The 19,967-nt window shown below is 42.0% G+C and overlaps 1 protein-coding gene and 1 long non-coding RNA gene across 4 annotated transcripts in view; one reads left to right on the forward strand and one right to left on the reverse strand.

Moving 5' to 3' along the window:
• Positions 1 to 19,967, reverse strand: part of LOC126401641 (uncharacterized) — a 154,354-nt gene that overhangs the window by 23,345 nt on the left and 111,042 nt on the right. The gene's annotated exons all lie outside the window — the stretch shown is intronic.
• Positions 10,404 to 19,967, forward strand: part of prox1a (prospero homeobox 1a) — a 53,774-nt gene continuing 44,210 nt past the window's right edge. Inside the window, exons 1-5 of one of the 2 annotated variants that reach the window (XM_050062962.1) lie at positions 10,404 to 12,353; positions 15,850 to 15,926; positions 16,060 to 16,472; positions 16,712 to 17,341; positions 17,709 to 18,929. In XM_050062962.1, coding sequence (XP_049918919.1) covers positions 16,122 to 16,472; positions 16,712 to 17,341; positions 17,709 to 18,929 — 2,202 coding nt within the window. In that variant the 5' untranslated portion in view covers positions 10,404 to 12,353; positions 15,850 to 15,926; positions 16,060 to 16,121. The remainder of the gene's footprint in view (positions 12,354 to 15,849; positions 15,927 to 16,059; positions 16,473 to 16,711; positions 17,342 to 17,708; positions 18,930 to 19,967) is intronic. The other variant, XM_050062961.1, reaches the window with a different exon arrangement.

Genomic DNA, 19,967 nt, shown 5'->3' on the forward strand with positions numbered 1-19,967 from the left:
ATTTCCTATTGTTACGTGTTTATTTCTGATTCATTTTGTGTGTTTTTTTATCTTCCTTTTATTAATGAACTCTATACCTTAACTTACTAGTTTCAACTTTTTCTTCACATCTCTGTCTACATGTATCCCTTGTATCCTGCATATGACCTATCAAATGTACTTTTTCTATTAAACATGCTGCATGTAGAAATATGTCAATTATTATTGTGATTGCTTTGAAAACTAGCGTATCAGTCTAGACTGTTTTGGTGTGAGTTGTTCAATGTTGGAGATATCCGCCGTAGAGATGCCTGCCTTCGCTCCAGTATAATGGAACTAGATGGCACTCAGCTTGTGGTGCCTAAAGTGCCAAAATAATACATTTGAAAACCTCACCAGTAATGTCTCGTCCCAGAAATCATGACCCGGCTACTCAAGATGATCCACAGAGCTTGTTGTGAGCAGTTTCGTGTTGGAACTATTTTCTTTCTGCCGAACTACACCTGCCAACTGTGTCACCATGCAGAAGGAAGAATGCATCTACTCATGGATGAGAGACTCGTGCGTGTCACAGCATGAGATGTAAACTCTTCGGCTGAGCTGTAAAGTTAGCTAGCTTAGTGGTGCTAGGTGAGCTAGCAGTCGATGCACACTTCCCTCCGCGCAATGATACAGTTGGAGAGTGTATTTCGGTAGAGAGAAAATAGTTCCGACATGAAACTGCTCACAGCAAGGTCTGTGGATTATCTTGAGTAACCAGGTCATGATTTCTGGAAACAAGCTGTAAGTAGCAGCGAAAGCCACAACACAACAAGATTTGGTCTTACTTAGGGATACAGCGATCTGTCTTTGTCTTTTTCAAATGATTATTTTCGTCTTTGATTAATCTGGTGATTATTTTCTTGACTGATCAATGAGTTGTTTGATCTATAAAACTGGTGAAAAAGGTTGATCAGTGTTTCCCCAAGGACAAAATAACATCCTCAAATGTCTTGTGTTGTCCCCAGTCCCCAGATATTCAGTTTACTGTCATAGAGGAGGAGAGAAACTTGAAAATATTCACATTTAAGAAGCTAGTATCAGAGAATTTCTCTTAAAAAATGACTCAACCTGATTAATCAATTATCAAATTAGTTGGCGATAAATCGTTGACAAATAATCGATTAATAAAATAATCATTGCAGCTCTACTGTCAGTTCAGATTCTAATATTGACACTCAAAGTATCTGCTGATACAGAGTAAGGACCCAACCCCTGACATATAGTAATAAGTAATGCTGCGTTATGTACCAGGGATGCTGTGTCACTAAACATTAAACTGTGACTGGATGACTGCAATAGTTGAAACATGAAATATGTGTTGAGCCTTCTTCGGAAAATAAACACAGCACTGAAATTGATTCAGCCCAGTCAGATATACTGTTTACACCTGCCCAATCAGCAAATTACAGGAAGTGTTTGGATGACAATGTGACTGAACTCTTTAGAAAGCCCCCCTAAAACTTGCAAACACAATGAGGTATTATAGATAAAGTAAAGTGGTAGTGGAGGTATTTGAAAATGTTTTCAGCTAAAACTGCTGACCTTCAACATATCGCAGTTATTTTGCCATTGATGCTTAATGTGCAATAACTATCTTCCATCAGTGTGATTTGATTCTATGTCAACAGAAAAGAGTGTTTGCTCTTTTGCCCTCAAAACCAGCTTCTCCTCCACCTGTACAGCTCCACCATAGCTAATACAGTGACCTTACTCCCGTCAGAGATGCCATTAATTGTGAGCAATGTAAGGTTATAATATTATCACAGAAACTAGTATATTACACTATCTAGACTCTAATTAAATCAAATAAAAGCATGAACAATGTTGTAATCAAACAGTAAATGTAGAAATAATTTGCTGTAAAATAAAATGTTGAAATTTAAAAATACTGCAGTGATGATGTTGGAAACTGCATGTTCATTAGATCTTGAATACATTCCTTCTAGACATGTTTACTTCAGCTAGACTGAGCTTTACCATTTAATTACCCTGTTACTTCAGCTCATGTGTGTGTACGTCTGTGTGGTTAATACCCTAACAACCTTATTACTTGCCATGTTTTTACCTTAAACTCCTTCTGTGGTTAAATGGGAGCACGGCTTGGCTTTAGATCAGCCCCAGGCGCTTCTTTACGTGCTCAGTTAAAAGGGGCGGGAGGTAAAACTCTGTAATTCAATTTCAATTAAAGGAGAGAAGAAGAGGAAGCTTTAATTGATTGCCGTTATGCCAGAGATGTGTGTGTGTGTGTGTGTGTGTGTGTGTGTGTGTGTGTGTGGGTGAGACTAGCTGACTGTAGACACACACACACACAGATGTCCTACTTTCTCCTTGCTTGTTTCAAGTCTATAATGGGGGAAGCATAAGGAGGGGTTAATACCTAAAAAGGCTTTTTACGGTTTTCAGACTATGTATTTATGATATTATTGCAAAAAACTATGATTTTTTCTAAGCTATAGATTTTTTTTTACTAGATTACTAAAAGTTGGTTATATACAAGAATGTGCATCAGATAAAAATGCGCTCGAAGTTAATTTATTTTTATCTTTTGTGATTTTTATTAAACAAATCAAGTCAACAAACTGTTTGTTTAAGCTACTTTCCCTGTCCAAAGCTTATTCTAATGTGCCAAAGGCTATCATTATAATACCCCATGCAAATATGGCAACCTTATTACACTGAGCATAGTTTGATCCCCAAAGTGATGGCTACTCAAAAAAGTCAGCCCCGCAATGTCTGCCTATCACATTGTGTACAAAATGACACGGGTCAATGAGTAGATGCTCAAAAAGAGAGAGAGAAAAAAAGTTTGTTTTTGCTCTTTTTTTTAGTCTTTTTATCCTTTGTTTGTTTGCATTATTTGTGTTGGGATTTTTATTCGGCATCTCCTCGTCCCTTGTTGTTGTTTTTTTTTTTGGCTCGGCTACAAGGCGTTAATGAAAGCATTTCAAGCAAACATGTTGATTTTTGTTTCCATGGGGATCCAGAAGGCCCAACAATGTCACAGAGGCTTCGGCCAACAGACTGGTGGAAAACACTGCTGCCTTTTTCCCTCTTTTATTCACATTGCATCTATTTCTCCTCAACTCTCCATCTCTGTGTCATTTTCTTTTCTACTTGTCTCTTTCATTTTGAATTTCTCATTATATATTTTTAAATTTCTCTCACTCTGCTCACTCTCTTCTTGTCTTTACCATTTGTTTCGCATCTTTTTAAGCAGCCCTTCAGCTCCGTTTCTCTCTTTCTCTCTGCCACTTTCCTCTCTTTTCTCCCCTTTCCCTCTCTGTTTCTGACCCTCTCTATTCTGCTCACTCCCTTTCTTCCTTTGTTGTCATCTATGTGTGAAGAGCTGTGATAAATAAAGACAAACACAGCCGTACGCATTTGTGTGTGTGTGTGTGTGTGTGTGTGTGTGTGTGTGTGTGTGTGTGCGTTTGAGAGACGGACGCCAGCTCTCTGATAGCATTGTTAGCCTCTCCACCTCTCCTCACTCCACTGCACATCCAGCTACAGGCTTTCTTCCCCCTCTCCATCCATCCAGGCCCCGAGCCAGGAAGGCGGCTTCGGGGGCCAAGTCAGGCCAGGACGGAGGCTTCATTGTGGGGTTGCAGGGGGCGTCGGCGGTGGAGGATGAGGACCAGGGATCCAGGCCAAGCCCCAGACCCAAGACCCTGATCTGGCTTGCCAGTCGGCCCACTAAAGGGCCTTCGTGGCTGGGCACAACATCAGGGCAAGAGGGGAGGTGGAGGCTGGAGGTCTCAGCAGCAGTAATGGCAGTGGCTAGATTAAGACCTTCTCTTAGAATCAGCACAATGGCGGAGGTCTACAGCGGAGCTACACACGCACACACACAGACATACGCACATACACACTGCCTCTATTCAGCTCCGTCCATGTCGCCCATCAGAGGCAGAAAAGCATGAATAAATACATGAGCAGTGTAGAGCTCCATAGGACTGATAAAAAGAAAGAAAAACACACATGAATTACAGGAACTGAAAGAAAGAATGGTAAATTGAAAAAAAGGGAACAGATGAATAATTTTGATGGTTTTGTACTACAGTAATTGTGATGGGAGGGAAAAAAGAAAAGGGAAAAGGAGGGTGATGAATTATGAAAATCCTCCAAGTCCCTGAGCTCAGGAAATGGAATAATTAGGAAAAGTTAAAGAGCCAAGTTTGAAAATTAATGGCAGAAAAGAACTTTCACAGGCCTCTGAGTAGCTGTGCAGCACTACCAGGTTTACTGAGGCACAGGACAATATCGGCCTGGTTACACAGCTGCAATGGCAGCAAGCTTTTTACTGATTCAAAGATAAATGATCAAATGCTAAAACGCTGATGCAGTTATTACTTAAAACTAAATCATCATTCAATCAAACACAGGCAGCCGATACTACTGATAATAATAATACAACTTACATTGATTTTACCACATGTTCTACTATGGCTAATACAGCTGTTATTATTTCTGCCACAGCTCCCTCCTAACAACTCTTCCCATCATTATCACCACTGCTACATTTCCCTTAACTAAAAGAGTGAATGTTACAGCAACTATTGTAGGTACAAACTATTAAATATAACCTGTTTAGTCCTACAGCAAGTCACTCCCAGTATCTGACTGGAGTAAAATACCAGGGGCTGGTTGCACACAACACCTTAAGTTTGTTCCTTGTGTATGACACTTGAGGCTTAACTGAAATACCTTGCCAATAACTAAGTGGAAACTGCATAAAACTACAGAACATCAGAGTGATCCAAAACCAGATGGTCACAATCACAAACTGACTCCCAGTCAAATTTATCACACAAAATAATTTGCTCATCATTGTGTGTTCATCGGATTCCTTACTTTGGTTGCTAAGGTCCAACAGTTTAACAAAGTTTGAGAAATTCCCTAAGTACCAGACCAAGATAATGAGAAAAACTTAAATCGTTAAATACACATTTTAAGGAAACCTTGAGGAGAAGACTCAAGGATGTTTTGTGCAACCGATTTTATCTCAAGAAAACCTTAACTCAGACTTTAAGGAAAATCTTATCCTAAGGTGCTTTGTCCAACTGGCTGTATATGCTGAAAACACAAAGCGTAATTGCAAATGCAAAATAGTTAAATGTGAAAATAATTTGTAGGAAATACTGCTGCAAATGATCCACCAAAGCCGCCTTGTGTAAAACCTGAAACAGGCCAGGCAGTTGTGATATCTAAGACTGTAGTCAACCAAAGAAAATCTTGGCCGATTGAAATCCTACCTACTCTTCAATCAATCCATTGGTCTATAGGGGGAACAAATCTCCAAGTTATCTCTAGATGAATGAAATCATCCACAGAGCACTGAGTACAGTGTGCTGTGTGTCCGCTTAAGTGTTTCGTTCTGAGGCCAGAGTATATTTTTAATTTTTTACAGTTGGCTGAGCATCTATTTGGCGCTGAGTACTGCACATGTGGCATATTTTTCCAATCCAAGAGATGAAAAATGTTCAACTTTGGGTGAATGCTGCGGGTGTTATTATCGCTTTTTTACCAAGTTGTCCAATCACAGTGGAGGAGGCACATGACAAATACCACAAAGACAAACCGTCACATCAACAATATTAGCGGAGAAATGAATAGGCTACTGCTGGCCAAATTGACTTGTGGATCTCTTCTTTCTTCCTATGTGCTTCAGCCTTCCCTTAACCCAGAGTAAGTGCTCTACCTTGTACTGACATTTTTACTTCGGCGGATATTGTTATCATAAAAAACGAGGCCCAACCAAAGCATCTTGGCTGAAACTGTCTGGCTGACACTTTGACACCAAGCTTTATTTCCAAAACACAATGTTCAGTTTCAGCCTTACCTCTAGCAGTATCTAGCCATCTGACTGTCAATAGTTTCCAATGCAACTGCTTTCTACAAGAGAAACAATCCATGGAAACAGTTGACAGTGTCCTCTTGATTATTCTGAGTAACAGGTAACACTTTCCGGAAAGCAATGTTGCTGCTGTCACCCCAATTCACTTTCCAAATTCGAGTCATTGTATTGGGGCACTGACAGAGACCTTCAAGATGGACATGATAAAACCCGGGCAGATAAAAGCATCTGCATGGCCACTTAGGAGCAAAGTGAGAAAACATGTTTGTACACTTGGATGGACCAACAGTTTAAAGAGAATGCAGGAGTCTGAAGAGATGGAAAGTCACACCATCCTTTAAATCATGCTGACTGGTAGAGCTTTTGATTTTTGACATATCCATGCTAAGGTCTGTGAGATTTAGTCTGATCAGAATTTACCTGTTCTGATAGGACAGACAATAGATCAAAACAAGTAATGAAGCTGATAAAGCAGTTTTTTCAGGACTTTTAAAGACTTTCAAGGCCTGATTTTTGGGTTGTTTTGGAGCAAGCAAGTCATTCTGCCTGTGACATCTACATGGGCACAACTGTTGAACCAGTGTGTCTTCAATAAGTGTGAAAAATGTATTCTAAAAGTGCACATTTTTAGTCTTATTTTTGGATCAGGACAACTTGACATTTGAGTTTCAGGTTTCAAGTTGTGGCACAAACTCATGGAATCCACAACTATGCGAACCCTAAAATATAAATATAAATAATAATTATTTCATGACGACATATAGACTCGAGTTGTTTAAAAGAAGCATCATTTCACTGAACCTCTCGCCAGTTGTCACATTATCCAGAGCGCATACACACATCAACACCCTCACCTAATTTGTTCACACAATATGCAGCAATTTTCTGCATCTTTTTTACACGTTATTCAAGGTATTATGAGAGCGGCAGGAGAAAAGAAAGCTGGGAAGAGCAAGCAGAGAGAGAGAGAGAAGACGACGCATGTCAAAATGTGCGTCCGCTGTGCTTGATTGAGCACTGTTCATTTTTCTTTGTGTCAGCTAATGTCCATGTTTTTGGCCACAGAGGAGAGTAGAGGAGCCTGGATACCTGGTAATGTCTGCAATAAGACCTTTTTACCACCTCTTACCTCTTCACCTGTACTATATGGTACTTCTGTAGTCAAAGTGTGTGTGCGACCGTGCATGCCTGCGTGCATGTGTGTGTGTGTTTGCGTCACAGCTCTCAGAAAGGACCCTGGGACCCTCCTCGACAGTGAGAGCTTTTAGCTCTTCTTCGCTAATGTCCTGAATAATGGCATCTTGATGGAGAGAGAGTAGACGAAAAAAAGAAAGAGGAGAAAAGGGGAGAAAAAGAGAGAGAGAGAAAAAGAGTAGAGAGGGAGGACGGGGAGAGATGGAGAAAAAGACAGAAAGAGAAACCTCTGCATCCATCTGTCTTTACCTCCAGACCTCCATCAGTGGCAGGCCTGTCATTATTCCCTCTCTCTGCCTTTCTATTTTCATTATTCCCTTTTTGTCTCCTTTTTCAGCATGATGATGATCCACAGAGAGAAAACGCACATCTCAGTGTGTGTGTGTGTGTGTGTGTGTGTGTGTGTGTGCATGTCTTTCCACATGTAAGGAGTCCTTATGTGGCATGCCAACCTTTTAGCAAAGTGAACTTTTCGTGACATTGTGCCATTGTTAGGAAGAATATGCTGTTTTTAGCAACATTACCTGAAGCCACTACACAAGTCCCTTAAGATGTAGCATCACTAATGGCTGCTGGATATTGGCTGCAACAAAAACTTCAACTGAAGTCCAGTAAAAAAGTTTTCTGCTGATATGAAAAGTTTACTTTTTCCATCCACACTCCAGAGCTCAAGGTTTAATTTTTGCCTCTTGTAATGTGTCTTGGCTGTGATTTTACATGTTATATCACATATATATATTATGTTATACTTAAGAGAAGCAAGGGTGTAGGTTTGCTCCATCATTGGGTGGGGGCACATATGAAATGGGGGATGATATTTTGAGTGACAACCATGTGATTTTCTGCATTTTGGGGATTTTTTCTGCAGCAGTTTTTGCCTTTTCTGCATCAGTTTATGGTGTAATTGTCATTTTTTCAAAAAGACTCACTTCTCCTTCACCCAGACTTCATCCTCATTTGCCAACATTTAGATTTTCAGAATCAGAATTATTTTTAATGGCCAACAAATTAAGTAGACATTTGTGTAATCCGACTAAATTTCATGTACAAACACAGACGCAGACATACAGTTAAAACAAGGACAAAACTTGCTTCACTTCACTTTTAGATACACATCCCATTGACATATAGAGCTATATTAAGCCTGACTCTTTGTACCAAACAATCCTTGAGAGATGTCGAGGTGACGTCAATGAAGCTATGTGCATGTCTTCTTCAGTCTATGGTTGAAACAGAAAAGTGGAAGTGGAATAAAAGGGTTTAAGACTTGCAAGATAAAACTGAACCTGTGGTAAATGACGGAAAACGCAACAAAGAGACTTTATCTGGTGTGCAATACTTGTATCAAATGTCTGATTCAGTCACTTGTGTTAAAATGCTTTATAGTGCACCTTTAATCTGCCTGAATTTCTACTGTTTAAAGTCTGTTTATTTAAAGTGGTTTTGGGTGAGATTCCCACAACCTGTAAATGGCGAAACAATGATGTGTAAAGTAGTGAAAGGCAGCCTAGAGTACGGTATACAGTAACATTTTGTTTGTCACTGCTTCCATTTGCATCATTAAATATTCACACTGCTTACTTAAAAAATGCCACATTCAAATCTGAGAATACTGCTTTCAATGTCAAAGCTATCTTCTGTGTTGTTTTCCATCCTTTTCACTTATGGGAAAGATGTCACTGTGGATCAGAGTCAGCTGAATGTGAGGTGTGTTTGTGCTGTTTGTTTGGATCCTCACTTTGGTTAAATCCTATGATATTAGCGATGGGCGGTTGATTAAAAACCTGGCTGTTGGTGTTTGGGTTGTAAGGTCACTCTGGGATGTCGGTGTTCAGCTGCACTGTGTAAACTGTAGGGACAGTTCGGGGTGAGTGGCCATGACCGACGGACACACAGGAACAATCCCACACTTTCTCTTTCTCCCACAGTTTCCACCATCTCTTCGCTCTGTGTGTTTCACCAATGCAAGCATACTGGATCAGTGTGTGTGTGTGTGTGCATGACTCTGTCTCATTCATTGCACACTCTCTCCCTCACACACACAAACACAAGTGAGGGTCATTGCCACATCAGGCAAGCAAACACAGGGAGGTCAAAGAGTTAAACATTAATACATTTATTCTTCACTCATGGCTGTGAAAGCAGCTGCTGCAATATTTTCAATCCTTGTCCATATAGTTTGTAAAAGCACATAATTATGATTCAAGTATTATCTACACTGTCTTTACAGATTGATTCTCATCCTGCATTAGCCATTGTGTAGTTGCAACTCTCTTTTTTTCCTGGTGTTAAAATGTAGCACCTGCCCTCCTACTCCTTTTGGCTTTTTTTTCTCTAAATTGCCTTGATTTCATTTTCAGCAGCAACACTGTCTCATAAGTGAAATTGTCCCCTCCTCTTTAGATAGGACGATTCTTCTCGACATCCATACAGCGCGCACACACAACCACCCCCTCCTATTTTGGCCTCACAGCCATGATTTTTCACCCTATTTTTCCATAAGCTCAGGAGCTGAACTAATTGAGTAGAAGTTGGACTTTTGTCTTCTCTAAGCGTGAGCATTTCCTCCTCCTCCGCTGCAGATGCCCGGCAGCCCGCAGATATTCAAAGAGGAAATATTCACATTCATTTCAAAGTTACCAAACTACAAAATGGCATAACCCAGGGCGCTGTCGCTCAAATAGGTCACAGCTTTTACAGCGCGTTGTTGAGTATGAAAAAAAAGTTTGTGTGTTGCATTGTGGTGAAGTTATCTGTGCCAAATAATTGGCAAGAGATCATTAGAAAAACTGGGCCTCTGCATGCAAGGACAACCTGTGTAGCACGGCACACACATCTGTCTCCTCGGGGGAAATATGTGTTTTCATTTCTGGGTTTTAATATTTACCTTTTCTACAAATTAACCCGCACGGCACAGCTGAAGAGTACGTTAAATAATTGTACAACTTCGTGTAAATGCCGATTAGTCCCGTGCGTAATTCAGTTAAGAGGAGATATGCTGGATAAGTGGCACTGCCGTCCACAGCTCTGATGCTGCTCGTTTGTTGGAGAGGGTCCGCTGATATTTCATAGTGAATAATACCGGATAATTCCGTATTCACTTTGAATGACCTCGTTTTAATCAGGAGGAACACAGTGCTTAAAGCAAACGGTTTCACCGCAATAACTTTGGCCGCGCTTCATTTATAGCAGGAAACGTGTTTTTCATGAGGTGGCCCACGCAGACACGAAGCGCACTGACATACCTCTGCATACAGTGCACACACACTTACTGCAGGAGCCTACATATTTATTTTAATCTAGCGAGTCTCATAATCTATTTTTTAAAAATCGTAACAAAAATGTCGACATTGAACAATTCAACTTTTCTCACACATTTTCTTGTTTTTTTCTAGTTATAATGCGCCTCATATTTTTCCCTCAGAAACAGTTAATACACATAAATATAATTTCCCACCTGTTTTAAACACAGACAGTACTTGACACAAACGGATATTTTCCCCTTTGTGGTATTTTTTCTTATTAACTTCACTGAACAATCATTTTCGCTTCATCCATTTTTTCCTGTGTCTGTGTCATTTGGTTTTGCGCATCTATTGAGCGCCTGCTGTTTACACACGATGCGTCTTTCAGGACCAGGCTGAAATAATTCGCTTTTTTTCTACCTGCGCACTCACAACAGAAAGCGGTGAATCAGAGTCATCAGTGAGCCTTGATACCGGAGGAACGTGTGTGTAACTCAGCATTACAATGCAACAAACACACAACTCCAAACCTTACAATTTTATTCAATTAGGCCAAACTGCAATTAAAAGCTCAGATTATTTCATAGAAAAGGAAAGCTGATATTTTTACGCAATAAATCAAATTTCGGTGCAGTATTTATTTCAGAGTCTTTAAGCGAAGCCTGCTTCTTAAAGGCCTCAGTGTACTGTCTGTTAAAATTCGCTTCAACGTGGGAAGAGTTTGCATATTGTGATTCTGTTTTATGTGTTTAGAAGGGCAGACTGCGGGCTACGGTGGGAGAAATTCCTCCAGCTCAAATCAAGCCTCCGCTCCGCTCTGCTGAAGTGTCCTTGAGCAAAACACTGACTCACGATCAGCTCCAGGGGCCTAAACTCTGATCTCTGAAGAAGAGGGATGTTTCCCCATCAGAAGTGTCGGGTTATTCTACACAACTTTCTTTGATTGACAAGGAGCTCCGCGCAGAGGTGCACGGCTGTTTCCAAATACGCGCGCGCAATTACAGCTGCGTAAAGACACAAAGGTGCCTTTTTTTATATAGTTTCTGACAGTGGAGAGGAATGAGAAGAAACAGATAAACGCAAAGCCTGTGTTTATTAAAAATAAATAAATAAATAGATGTGAGTGCATGCACATTAACACACTATCACAGCAGTAACACACAGTGAAATCTGAAAGTGGCTCTTCAGTCATACCTGACATCTGAAAGTTATTTTTATTGAATGACACAAGTAGGAAAGTACATGTTAAAATTACTGCTTTGATTTACTGCTGATGTGTTTGGATCACAAACTGGGGAATGACCTCACTTCCATCATTACAAAGTGCTTAAAAACAGATAACTAATGCCCTCAGTGTCCGCGTAAAGTTAAACTATGAGTTTATTCTGCGTATATTTCTGTAGTTTCTCCGCTAATGAGAAAGGTTGGTGAAGCTGACTTTCAGTTTACCCTCCGCTTCACGCTCTGCTCCTCTCTCCTCCCTCTCCCTCTCCGCTCTGGCTGCGCGCTGTTTTCGGGAGGCTCCTTATAAATAAAATCCACCGTCCCCGGTTCCTCTTCCTTATTGGTCAGGTGGAGTCGTTACCTCACTCAGGGGCCGGTGACGCAGCGTCTTCACGTATCCTTCATGTGCGTCTCTTCTTGTTTCTTATTGAGAGTCTTGCCATCGGTCAGAGGGAGAAAACGGAATTCGCGACGAGCCGAGAGTGCCGGACGGACCGGGTGCGCTCGATACTAAACACTTCCCATCCCGGGAGGAGAGCGGCGCACAAGAGCAGTCTCTCTCTTTCTCTCTTTTTCTCCGTGTCTCGCTCACTCTCTCTCTCTCTCGCACACACACACACACACTTTCTCTATGAGTCTCTCTCCCTCGCGCTCCCTCCCGCACACACACTCACGCCCGCGCGCGCGCACGCTCTGCATACGTCTCCACTTTGCCGTAGTAAATTACGGCATTGATCTCAACGACGAGTGCGGATCTGTCTCTTGTGTTCGCCCTTTCTTCGACGGACCTACTTGGAGAAACGCTCGAAGGAGAAGTAAGTCCAAACACTTAGTATTTATCCCCATTATTATTGTCACTCGTGGACTTATATATTGCATGAGTGTATGTGTGTGTCCGTGTATGTGTGCGTGTGTATGTGTGTGATTTGTCGACCGCATCGTGTTCGCTGTAAGTTAACTTCCACTGTTAGTTCGCGGAGATCCATCCTCGTCACGTAGCGCACATCCAGATGGTTTAGTTGAATTTTGGACTGTTTTCCCAAACTGTTCTCGCTCATGTTGACTTTACGCGCGTTAGAGACTGATTGTGATTGTTCCCAGTTGTATGAAGGAGACTGCGGGAACTAAATTATCTGATTGAAGTTTCATTTAAAATTTAAACGAGGTTTAGTTCGCTGCTGTGTTTTACTTTGTCAGTTTGTTGGTGTTGCAGAAACTCGCTTGGATTTACGCACCTGCCGATGCTTTAGGGTTTCGTGGTTTTTATGGGCTGCTGATTAACAAATCCTACTTTTTATATTCTGCTTCACAAATTTAGGCAAATAAGAAACTCTAGACAAAATCTTCCTGCTTCCAAATCAAACTGTCAAGAATTTAAGTTTAATTTTATTGATCTGTAATTAGTATCCAGCCTTGTTTCCAGAGACTTATTGGCACTTCACTGTCGCTAAAACCAAAGCAAACTGCTCTAGAAACAAGTGGGTTTATCTCTTTCTATTGGCACAGCTCTTCACCACTTTAATAAAACTTTACTGGCTTTACAATAAAATAATAGACGTGTTAAGATGGAGATGTGTGTGGCGTGTGACAGTCTCCTGTTGTAGCAGGGCTGTCGTGTCATTATCTCGGACTAATTGTTGTTTGGACTCCAACAAACATCTCTCTATATTTGCCGTCCATAAAGCCGTGCGTAAAACTAACAGCTTGTGTTTTCTGTCAGGCTGGACAGCGGTGCTCTACGCTCACTGCGCTCACACAGCACAATAATGATCCTGTACACACTTAAACTATCAATAATGTCCACGTTATTTGGTTCCTCTTAAAGATGCAGAAGGAAGTAAAATGTGTGTAAATTAGGATCCTATCTGTGACAGAAAGTTAGATTTCCAAAAATTATTTTGGCCTCATTTACACTTTGTCTTTTTAGCTAACAGTATTTATAAAAGGCTAAAACATTTATAACGTCTTCAAGTAACAAGATGGTTATAGTGAGTTATAGTTGGCTTTACTCTGCACATCATTCATTCAACAAAGAGAAATTCATTTAGCCATGAGCCACCACATGCTTGCATCTCTTTTAAATGGAAATATGCCATTTACAGTCACTCATCAGCTACTTCCCATTTCAGTTCTCCATTGCAGAGCAAGTTATTCCTGCTCTTTAAATTCAGATTAAAACAAAAGTTTCTGTTTTGATACAGAAACTACGCACACACTCTCACATCCCCTTTCAGTGCTCACCTTTGAACATCACTGCAAAAGGTTGTTGAACTTTGTCTATTTTAACACCTCGTGATGTTACAAGAATATTTCTGAGTTGCACATTGATTTTTCTGAGATTAAATGTTAATAGAAGAGGCGATAAGGGGGTTTTACTAATGCAGACAGGAAACATGCAGTTTTACACTGATGCACCCTCAATTTGACCTCAGACCCAAATTTCAAAATAACCACGTTTTCAAGCTCTTTGGACCCCCTAATCTAAACTGTTTGTCTCTTACTCTCTACCTCCCCTTTCCTGTGCGTGTGTGTGTGTGCCAGACCTCTGCCCAGTCTAACGCTGAGGAACCAATCACACAAACAGATAGTGTGTATGCATGTCCTGCATGTGCGAGTGTGTGTATCTGGGTCAGCGCCGTGCACTGTGCTGAGGGGCCGAGTGTGTTTTTCTGAACACCTCTCCTCGTCTGCAACACTGAAACTCGGAGGCACATTCAAACTAACCCTTTTTCCCCTGCTTGAAAACTATTTCATTTGGTAATGGCTCTGCAGGAACACAACAGTGTCCGCTTTGTCGGCTGCTGTGGGCTTTTTGCAAAAGCATCTCATTTGTGTCCCTGATTCCATCTGTGTGTGTGTGTGTGTGTGTGTGTGTGTGTGTGTGTGTGTTTGAGCATGTTTGCCTTTTCTCTTTCTTTAAAATTGTTAAAATTGTAGCTACAGTTTTTTTGTTTAAACGTATTTCAACACTGGAATGAAAACGTCTCTCCTGCACAGCTCTAACAAACTGTTGTAGGAAGCAGCTTTAATTTGTGAAACATTTCCCTAGACTTGACCCTGAGAGCACTTGCAAAGCAGATGCAAACATGTTACATGGAAAACGTTGTCTGTGTGCATGTGTGTGAAGGCAAGCAGATATTCACTCCCACCTTTTTCCTGTTTTACACTGGTCGAGACTTATCTTTGGTGACGTTTTTTATTTTTTGTGTGTGTACGTCCATTTCTATTGATCCCAAAATTAATGACAAAAGCAATATTGAAAAGGTTTAAATCGCCTGTGCAGTAAAATCAGCGTTCGCTTTAGTTCTTTAAGAAATCAGGTTTTGATAGTTTAAGTTAGGATGTCCTTCACTTTCTTGAGATTTTTTGTAAGTATTTCAGTCCAGTAATTCAGTTATAAGTGATGAAGCCACCATTGGGATACTTTAAAGTGTTTTCAGAGCATCAACAGAGAAACTTTACCCTTTGCAGTGCTTTCCCCACCACTGCAGGTGTCCTCCTCTCCACTTGCTGTACGACAGAAATGTATTCACTCATGAAAGTAAGAAAAACCTAGCAGTCAATGTGCAGTATGTGGTCTGTAAGAATATAACTTTTTTAAAGTTCAATGACATCAAAATTTACAGCTTTTAAAAATGCACCTATTATTTCAAATTGTGTCAAGAAAAAAAAAACTCAAACAAAAAAACTCAGCTTTTGTCTTAAGAATGGAGTGAAATCCTTCTGACAATAAGACAGAGCCTGTCGATTGTTCACAGCTCCTCACAAGATGCAGAAATCAAGGTTACCCCTCAGGGGACGAGGAGGAAATGGGAAATGATGTTGGTTATTACAGGCAGGTGTTACTTCTCCGTGGGAGTATCTCCTTGAACTATTTTAAAAAGTGTGATTTTTTTTTCACACAGTGGTTCCCTTGGCTTTTAGTGTAGAAATGCACTGTAGGTTGTTGGTTTTTTTTAAATTTTATTAAATGATTGATATAAGTGGCTGCCCTATTCGCTTCTGTCAGGTGTGTTTTTTTTGAGACAGTTCACAGGTGGTGACTTTCTGTTAATTAATGTCTCCGCTCTTTAATAGTTCAAAAGGTAAAACATGAGATTTATTTTGAAAAGAAAACATGCACATTAACGATAATCATCTAATGTCTTTTAATTGTGGAGAGTTTATTCTATGAAAGAATTCTGACACCGTTATTAAAAACCACAAAACAATAAAAAATCAAGTAAACTGATTTTAATTAAAATTATTAAGGTTTGCACGAGTATTTCTCACAGTTTAAACTCTAAATTTAAAATTTGTCTTTCTGTACAGACCAGCTGTAATTTCAAAATCAAGAGTCATTACATGTAGCTACAAATTTCAATGATGGCGCCTCTCACCATAAAAATGTATGTACCATTTTGCCACATTACTAAGATCTAATTTTGTAAATGAAGACTTTATTACTGTCTAAATGCTCCTTTCATTGTGACATTAAAAGGTTGAAATCATACCCATTTGTGTTTGTATGTCATTGACTAGGTAACTCACCCTGTGTGTGTCTGAGAGGACCCCTGGTCATGTCCGTTTAGCTCCCCTGCGTGATGCCTGATCATGACAGCACCACCCTCCTAACCAGACAGACCAAGCGCCGACGTGTCGACATCGGGGTGAAAAGGACTGTGGCTAGTGCGTTATTTAGCCGCGCCAGGGAGACCCTGCTCGATAGCATGAACCAATCACACGGCCCCGATCAGGACGGAGACTGCTCGTTGGTCAGCCACGGCCATGGCAGTGCCAACGGTGACGGAGAGAAGTCGAATGTTTTGAGGAAGTTGCTGAAGAGGGCCAACTCGTACGAAGACGCCATAATGCCTTTTCCTGGTGCTACCATTATCTCTCAGCTGCTAAAGAATAATATGGGGAAGAATGGAGGGAGTGACTCAGGCTTCCAGGTACACACACACATACAGGTAGTGGTAAAATGTTCAGTCCGTTAATCAGTGAACTGATTTCAGTTTTAATAATCAATTAATGTTTTTTAGTCATTAGTTTATTGAATCGAATTTGCATTTTCATTTTATCTTTCCAATCAGCCAAACAAACAAGCCATTAAACTTCAATCCTCGTTCAGCGATCCATTAAATCATTTGCTAATTGTTTATTAATTCGGTCCTCCTTTCTTCCATCACAGGGGAGTGGAGCTCTGTCCAGTGGAGGCTCAGAGATCCATGCCGAGGATGCCTGCAGCAACTCCTCCCGCGACCGGGACAGCCCGTCTGACTGCCTCTCACCTGGGCCTCCTCTTCCTCCTCCATCTTCCTCCTCCTCCTCCTTCGGGCGACCACCACCTCCTTCAAGCCTCAACTCTCACGCTCCCTCTCAGCCCCTCTCCCTCTCCACTTTCGACTTAGACAGGCTGTCGGATGAGCATCTCCGTGCCAAGCGCGCTCGCGTGGAAAACATCATCCGCGGCATGAGTCACTCGCCACTGGTCCGGCCCAACGGCGACCACAACCAAGAAAGCACCCGCGAAAATGAGAATTGCATCAACAGCAGCAACGGCGGTAATGACCACCGAAGAGACGGCAATAGCCACAACACCAGCAGCCACAACCACAGCCGGAGCGACGGCCCCTCTTCCCTCCTGAGCTCTCCAGGTTCGCGGGGCGGTGGGGTCAGTGTTGGCGAGGTTTACAGGGAGAATAAGAGAAAGCAGCGCCTGCCACAGCAGCAGCACAGCTTCACCCAGCTGGTTTGTTCCAGGCAGGAGCAGAGACAGGAAGAGAGACGGCAGCTCAAACTGCAACTGGAGGACATGCAGGTTGGTAGAGGACGTTAAGAGCGCACCTTTTTGTGTGGACATTTGCAGCTAAAATGCACCACAAACACTAGCAGCTCATTCCCCTTTATAAATATATATCTTTCAAATTGAAAATTGGGGTTGATGATGCACAGAGACAGATGCAAGAGCGGATGCAGAAAGTAATTGATTCTGGTGTTTTGGTGGCGTAGATGCACACTAACAAAATGGTTTGACAAACAGAGCTTGCTTTATAAAACCATGTCTGTCCACCGAGTGGGGCACATATAATCAGAGACATACTGTACTGCCGTCATTTTTCAGGTAACAGGTGACCTTTGGGTTCAGAAAACATCCTCTTTAACATTATCTTTTCTCTGTTGTTCAGAAACAGTTGCGCCAACTCCAGGAAAAGTTCTACCAGATCTATGACTCAGAGACAGAGGAAGAGGAAGACAACGGCGAGAGCGGAGAGGCCGACCGAGGTGGAGAAAGAGAGGAGGACGGCAACTTGTCAGAGGACAGTATCCGCTCTGACGGCCTGGAGGAGAGGCACAGAGACAGAGGGCGGCACAGCAATGACGACCTGTCTGAGCTGGACCCAGGCCTGTTCCTGGACCGGGCTCGAGCCCTCCTCCGAGAACAGGCCCTGATAGATGGAGAAATGGAGGAGGATGTGGAGGGCAGGGAGGAGGAGGAGAGGAATGTAGAAAGGGTGATGAAGAGGAGAGGAGGAGCAGCAGGAGGAGGTGGAGGAAGGCAGTTAGCAGAAACACTGAAGCAGGAGCTGAACTGTGCTGTGTCGCAGGTCGTCGACACTGTCGTTAAGGGCTTCTCCTCGCCCAAGCAGGCCGTCAGTCACCATCATGGCTGCCACAGCAGCACACCAGCTGCACCCTCCTCTTCCTCCAACTCATCCTCTTCCTGCCCGCCACCTTTCGGCCCCCTCCCATCCCTCACCCCGGACTCACGCTTTGGTGGTGGTGGCCTGGCCCTCAGTATGAACGGGGATGGCAGTCCAACCCCGAACTACCACTCCTCCAACCAGAGGTTGCATTGCTTTGGCGATGTAATCGTCCCAAGCCCGCTTGATTCATTTGGTGGTTTGAGTGGCAGACTGAGCAGTGTGCCAACGCCCAACGACCAAACAGAGGCGCTGCCGCTGGTGGTGCGCAAAAGCGGCGGAGGAAGTGGTGGAGAGAACACTCACCCTTCTCTTCCTCCTCCTCCTCACCATCCCTCCCTCCACCCCTCTCCCCTTACAGCCTCGCTCGGGTTTAGCCCTCCATCATTTCGCCACCCATTCCCTCTTCCCCTCATGGGTTACCCCTTCCAGAGCCCTCTTTCGCACGGGGGTGGAGCCAGCTACCCTCCAGGGCCCAAGGACCATCATCGGTCCTCCCCCGATTCCATGGACATGACCCGGGACACTGTCAGCCTCAGAACCAAAATGACATCCCTTGGCGGGGGCCATCTCAGTCACCACCACCACCACAGGCAGAGCTCACCGGGCCAACATGGGCCTGAGGGTCTGTCCCTGTCCCTCATCAAGTCTGAGTGTGGAGACCTGCAAGACATGGCCGACATATCGCCATACTCAGGCAGCACCGTATCCTTAATACTGTACCTGTGTGTGTGAGAGTGAGTGTGTGTTTCCTTACTTCTACAAGTGCTTTAAACCTTGAGAATGGTGGTTATCTTCACCATTTCAAATGTTTAGTGTTGGGTTAGGTTTGGGGCTCAGAGAGAAGATTAGAATAAAAGGAGAATCAGCAGAGTCAACGCCGTTATTATGCACACTTGAATATTTGAGTGCGCGGTTGATGGACACTTCAGTCTCACATTGCAGAGCACTAAGGAAATGGATGCGTTTCACAGGTGGATGATAGAGAGAAGGCCTCAGGAACATTAACACATATAAAAGTAGGGATGCACCGATTGAATTTCTGGGCTGATACAAATACCTGAGTTTAAAATAACAATTTGGCCAATAGACGATACAGATGTTGTTGTTGTTTTTATCATTCTCCCTTTTGGTGCAAGGGAAACAAAGAAATCTTCATTATCAAAAATAATTGGACTGTTTTAAAGTCATTCTCTTCATCATGTTTGATTAAGCAAAACTTCAATCATACAAATTTATTAAACAACCTTTAAAATAACCTTTCACATAAAGAAATGCCTCAAAACCTTTTTTTTTTTAACTATTTATAAAAATAATAATTCCCTCTGTAATATCTATTTCGTATTGCTGTGAAAACATCAAGAAATTTTTCCTGTACACAACTGTATTTATTCAAGTTTCTTGGCAAAAACTAAAGTTGACCAGATTAAAATTGAACACATCTTGATATCACTATAATTTACATTCGCCAGACACTCATTTTTACTGAGCAGAGCTTGAATGCATCATCATGTAACTTAATCAGGGTATCTGCAGGTTTCAGTAAGTTAAATTTAAGACTTTTTAAGACCTTTTTAATGCCATCTAGAATGGAATTTAAGACCGAAAAAACTATAAATATAAGCGATGGTTGGGGGATCCCGCTGTACTATAACCAGTGCTTAATTTGTAAAATTAGAAGTGGGGGAACACTTTTTTAAGTGGCACCAGAGCCGCTTCACTGCGCAACTCCGAATGGAATGG

This window comes from Epinephelus moara, chromosome 15 (genome assembly GCF_006386435.1).
Source record: "Epinephelus moara isolate mb chromosome 15, YSFRI_EMoa_1.0, whole genome shotgun sequence".
NCBI classification, from domain to species: domain Eukaryota; kingdom Metazoa; phylum Chordata; class Actinopteri; order Perciformes; family Serranidae; genus Epinephelus; species Epinephelus moara.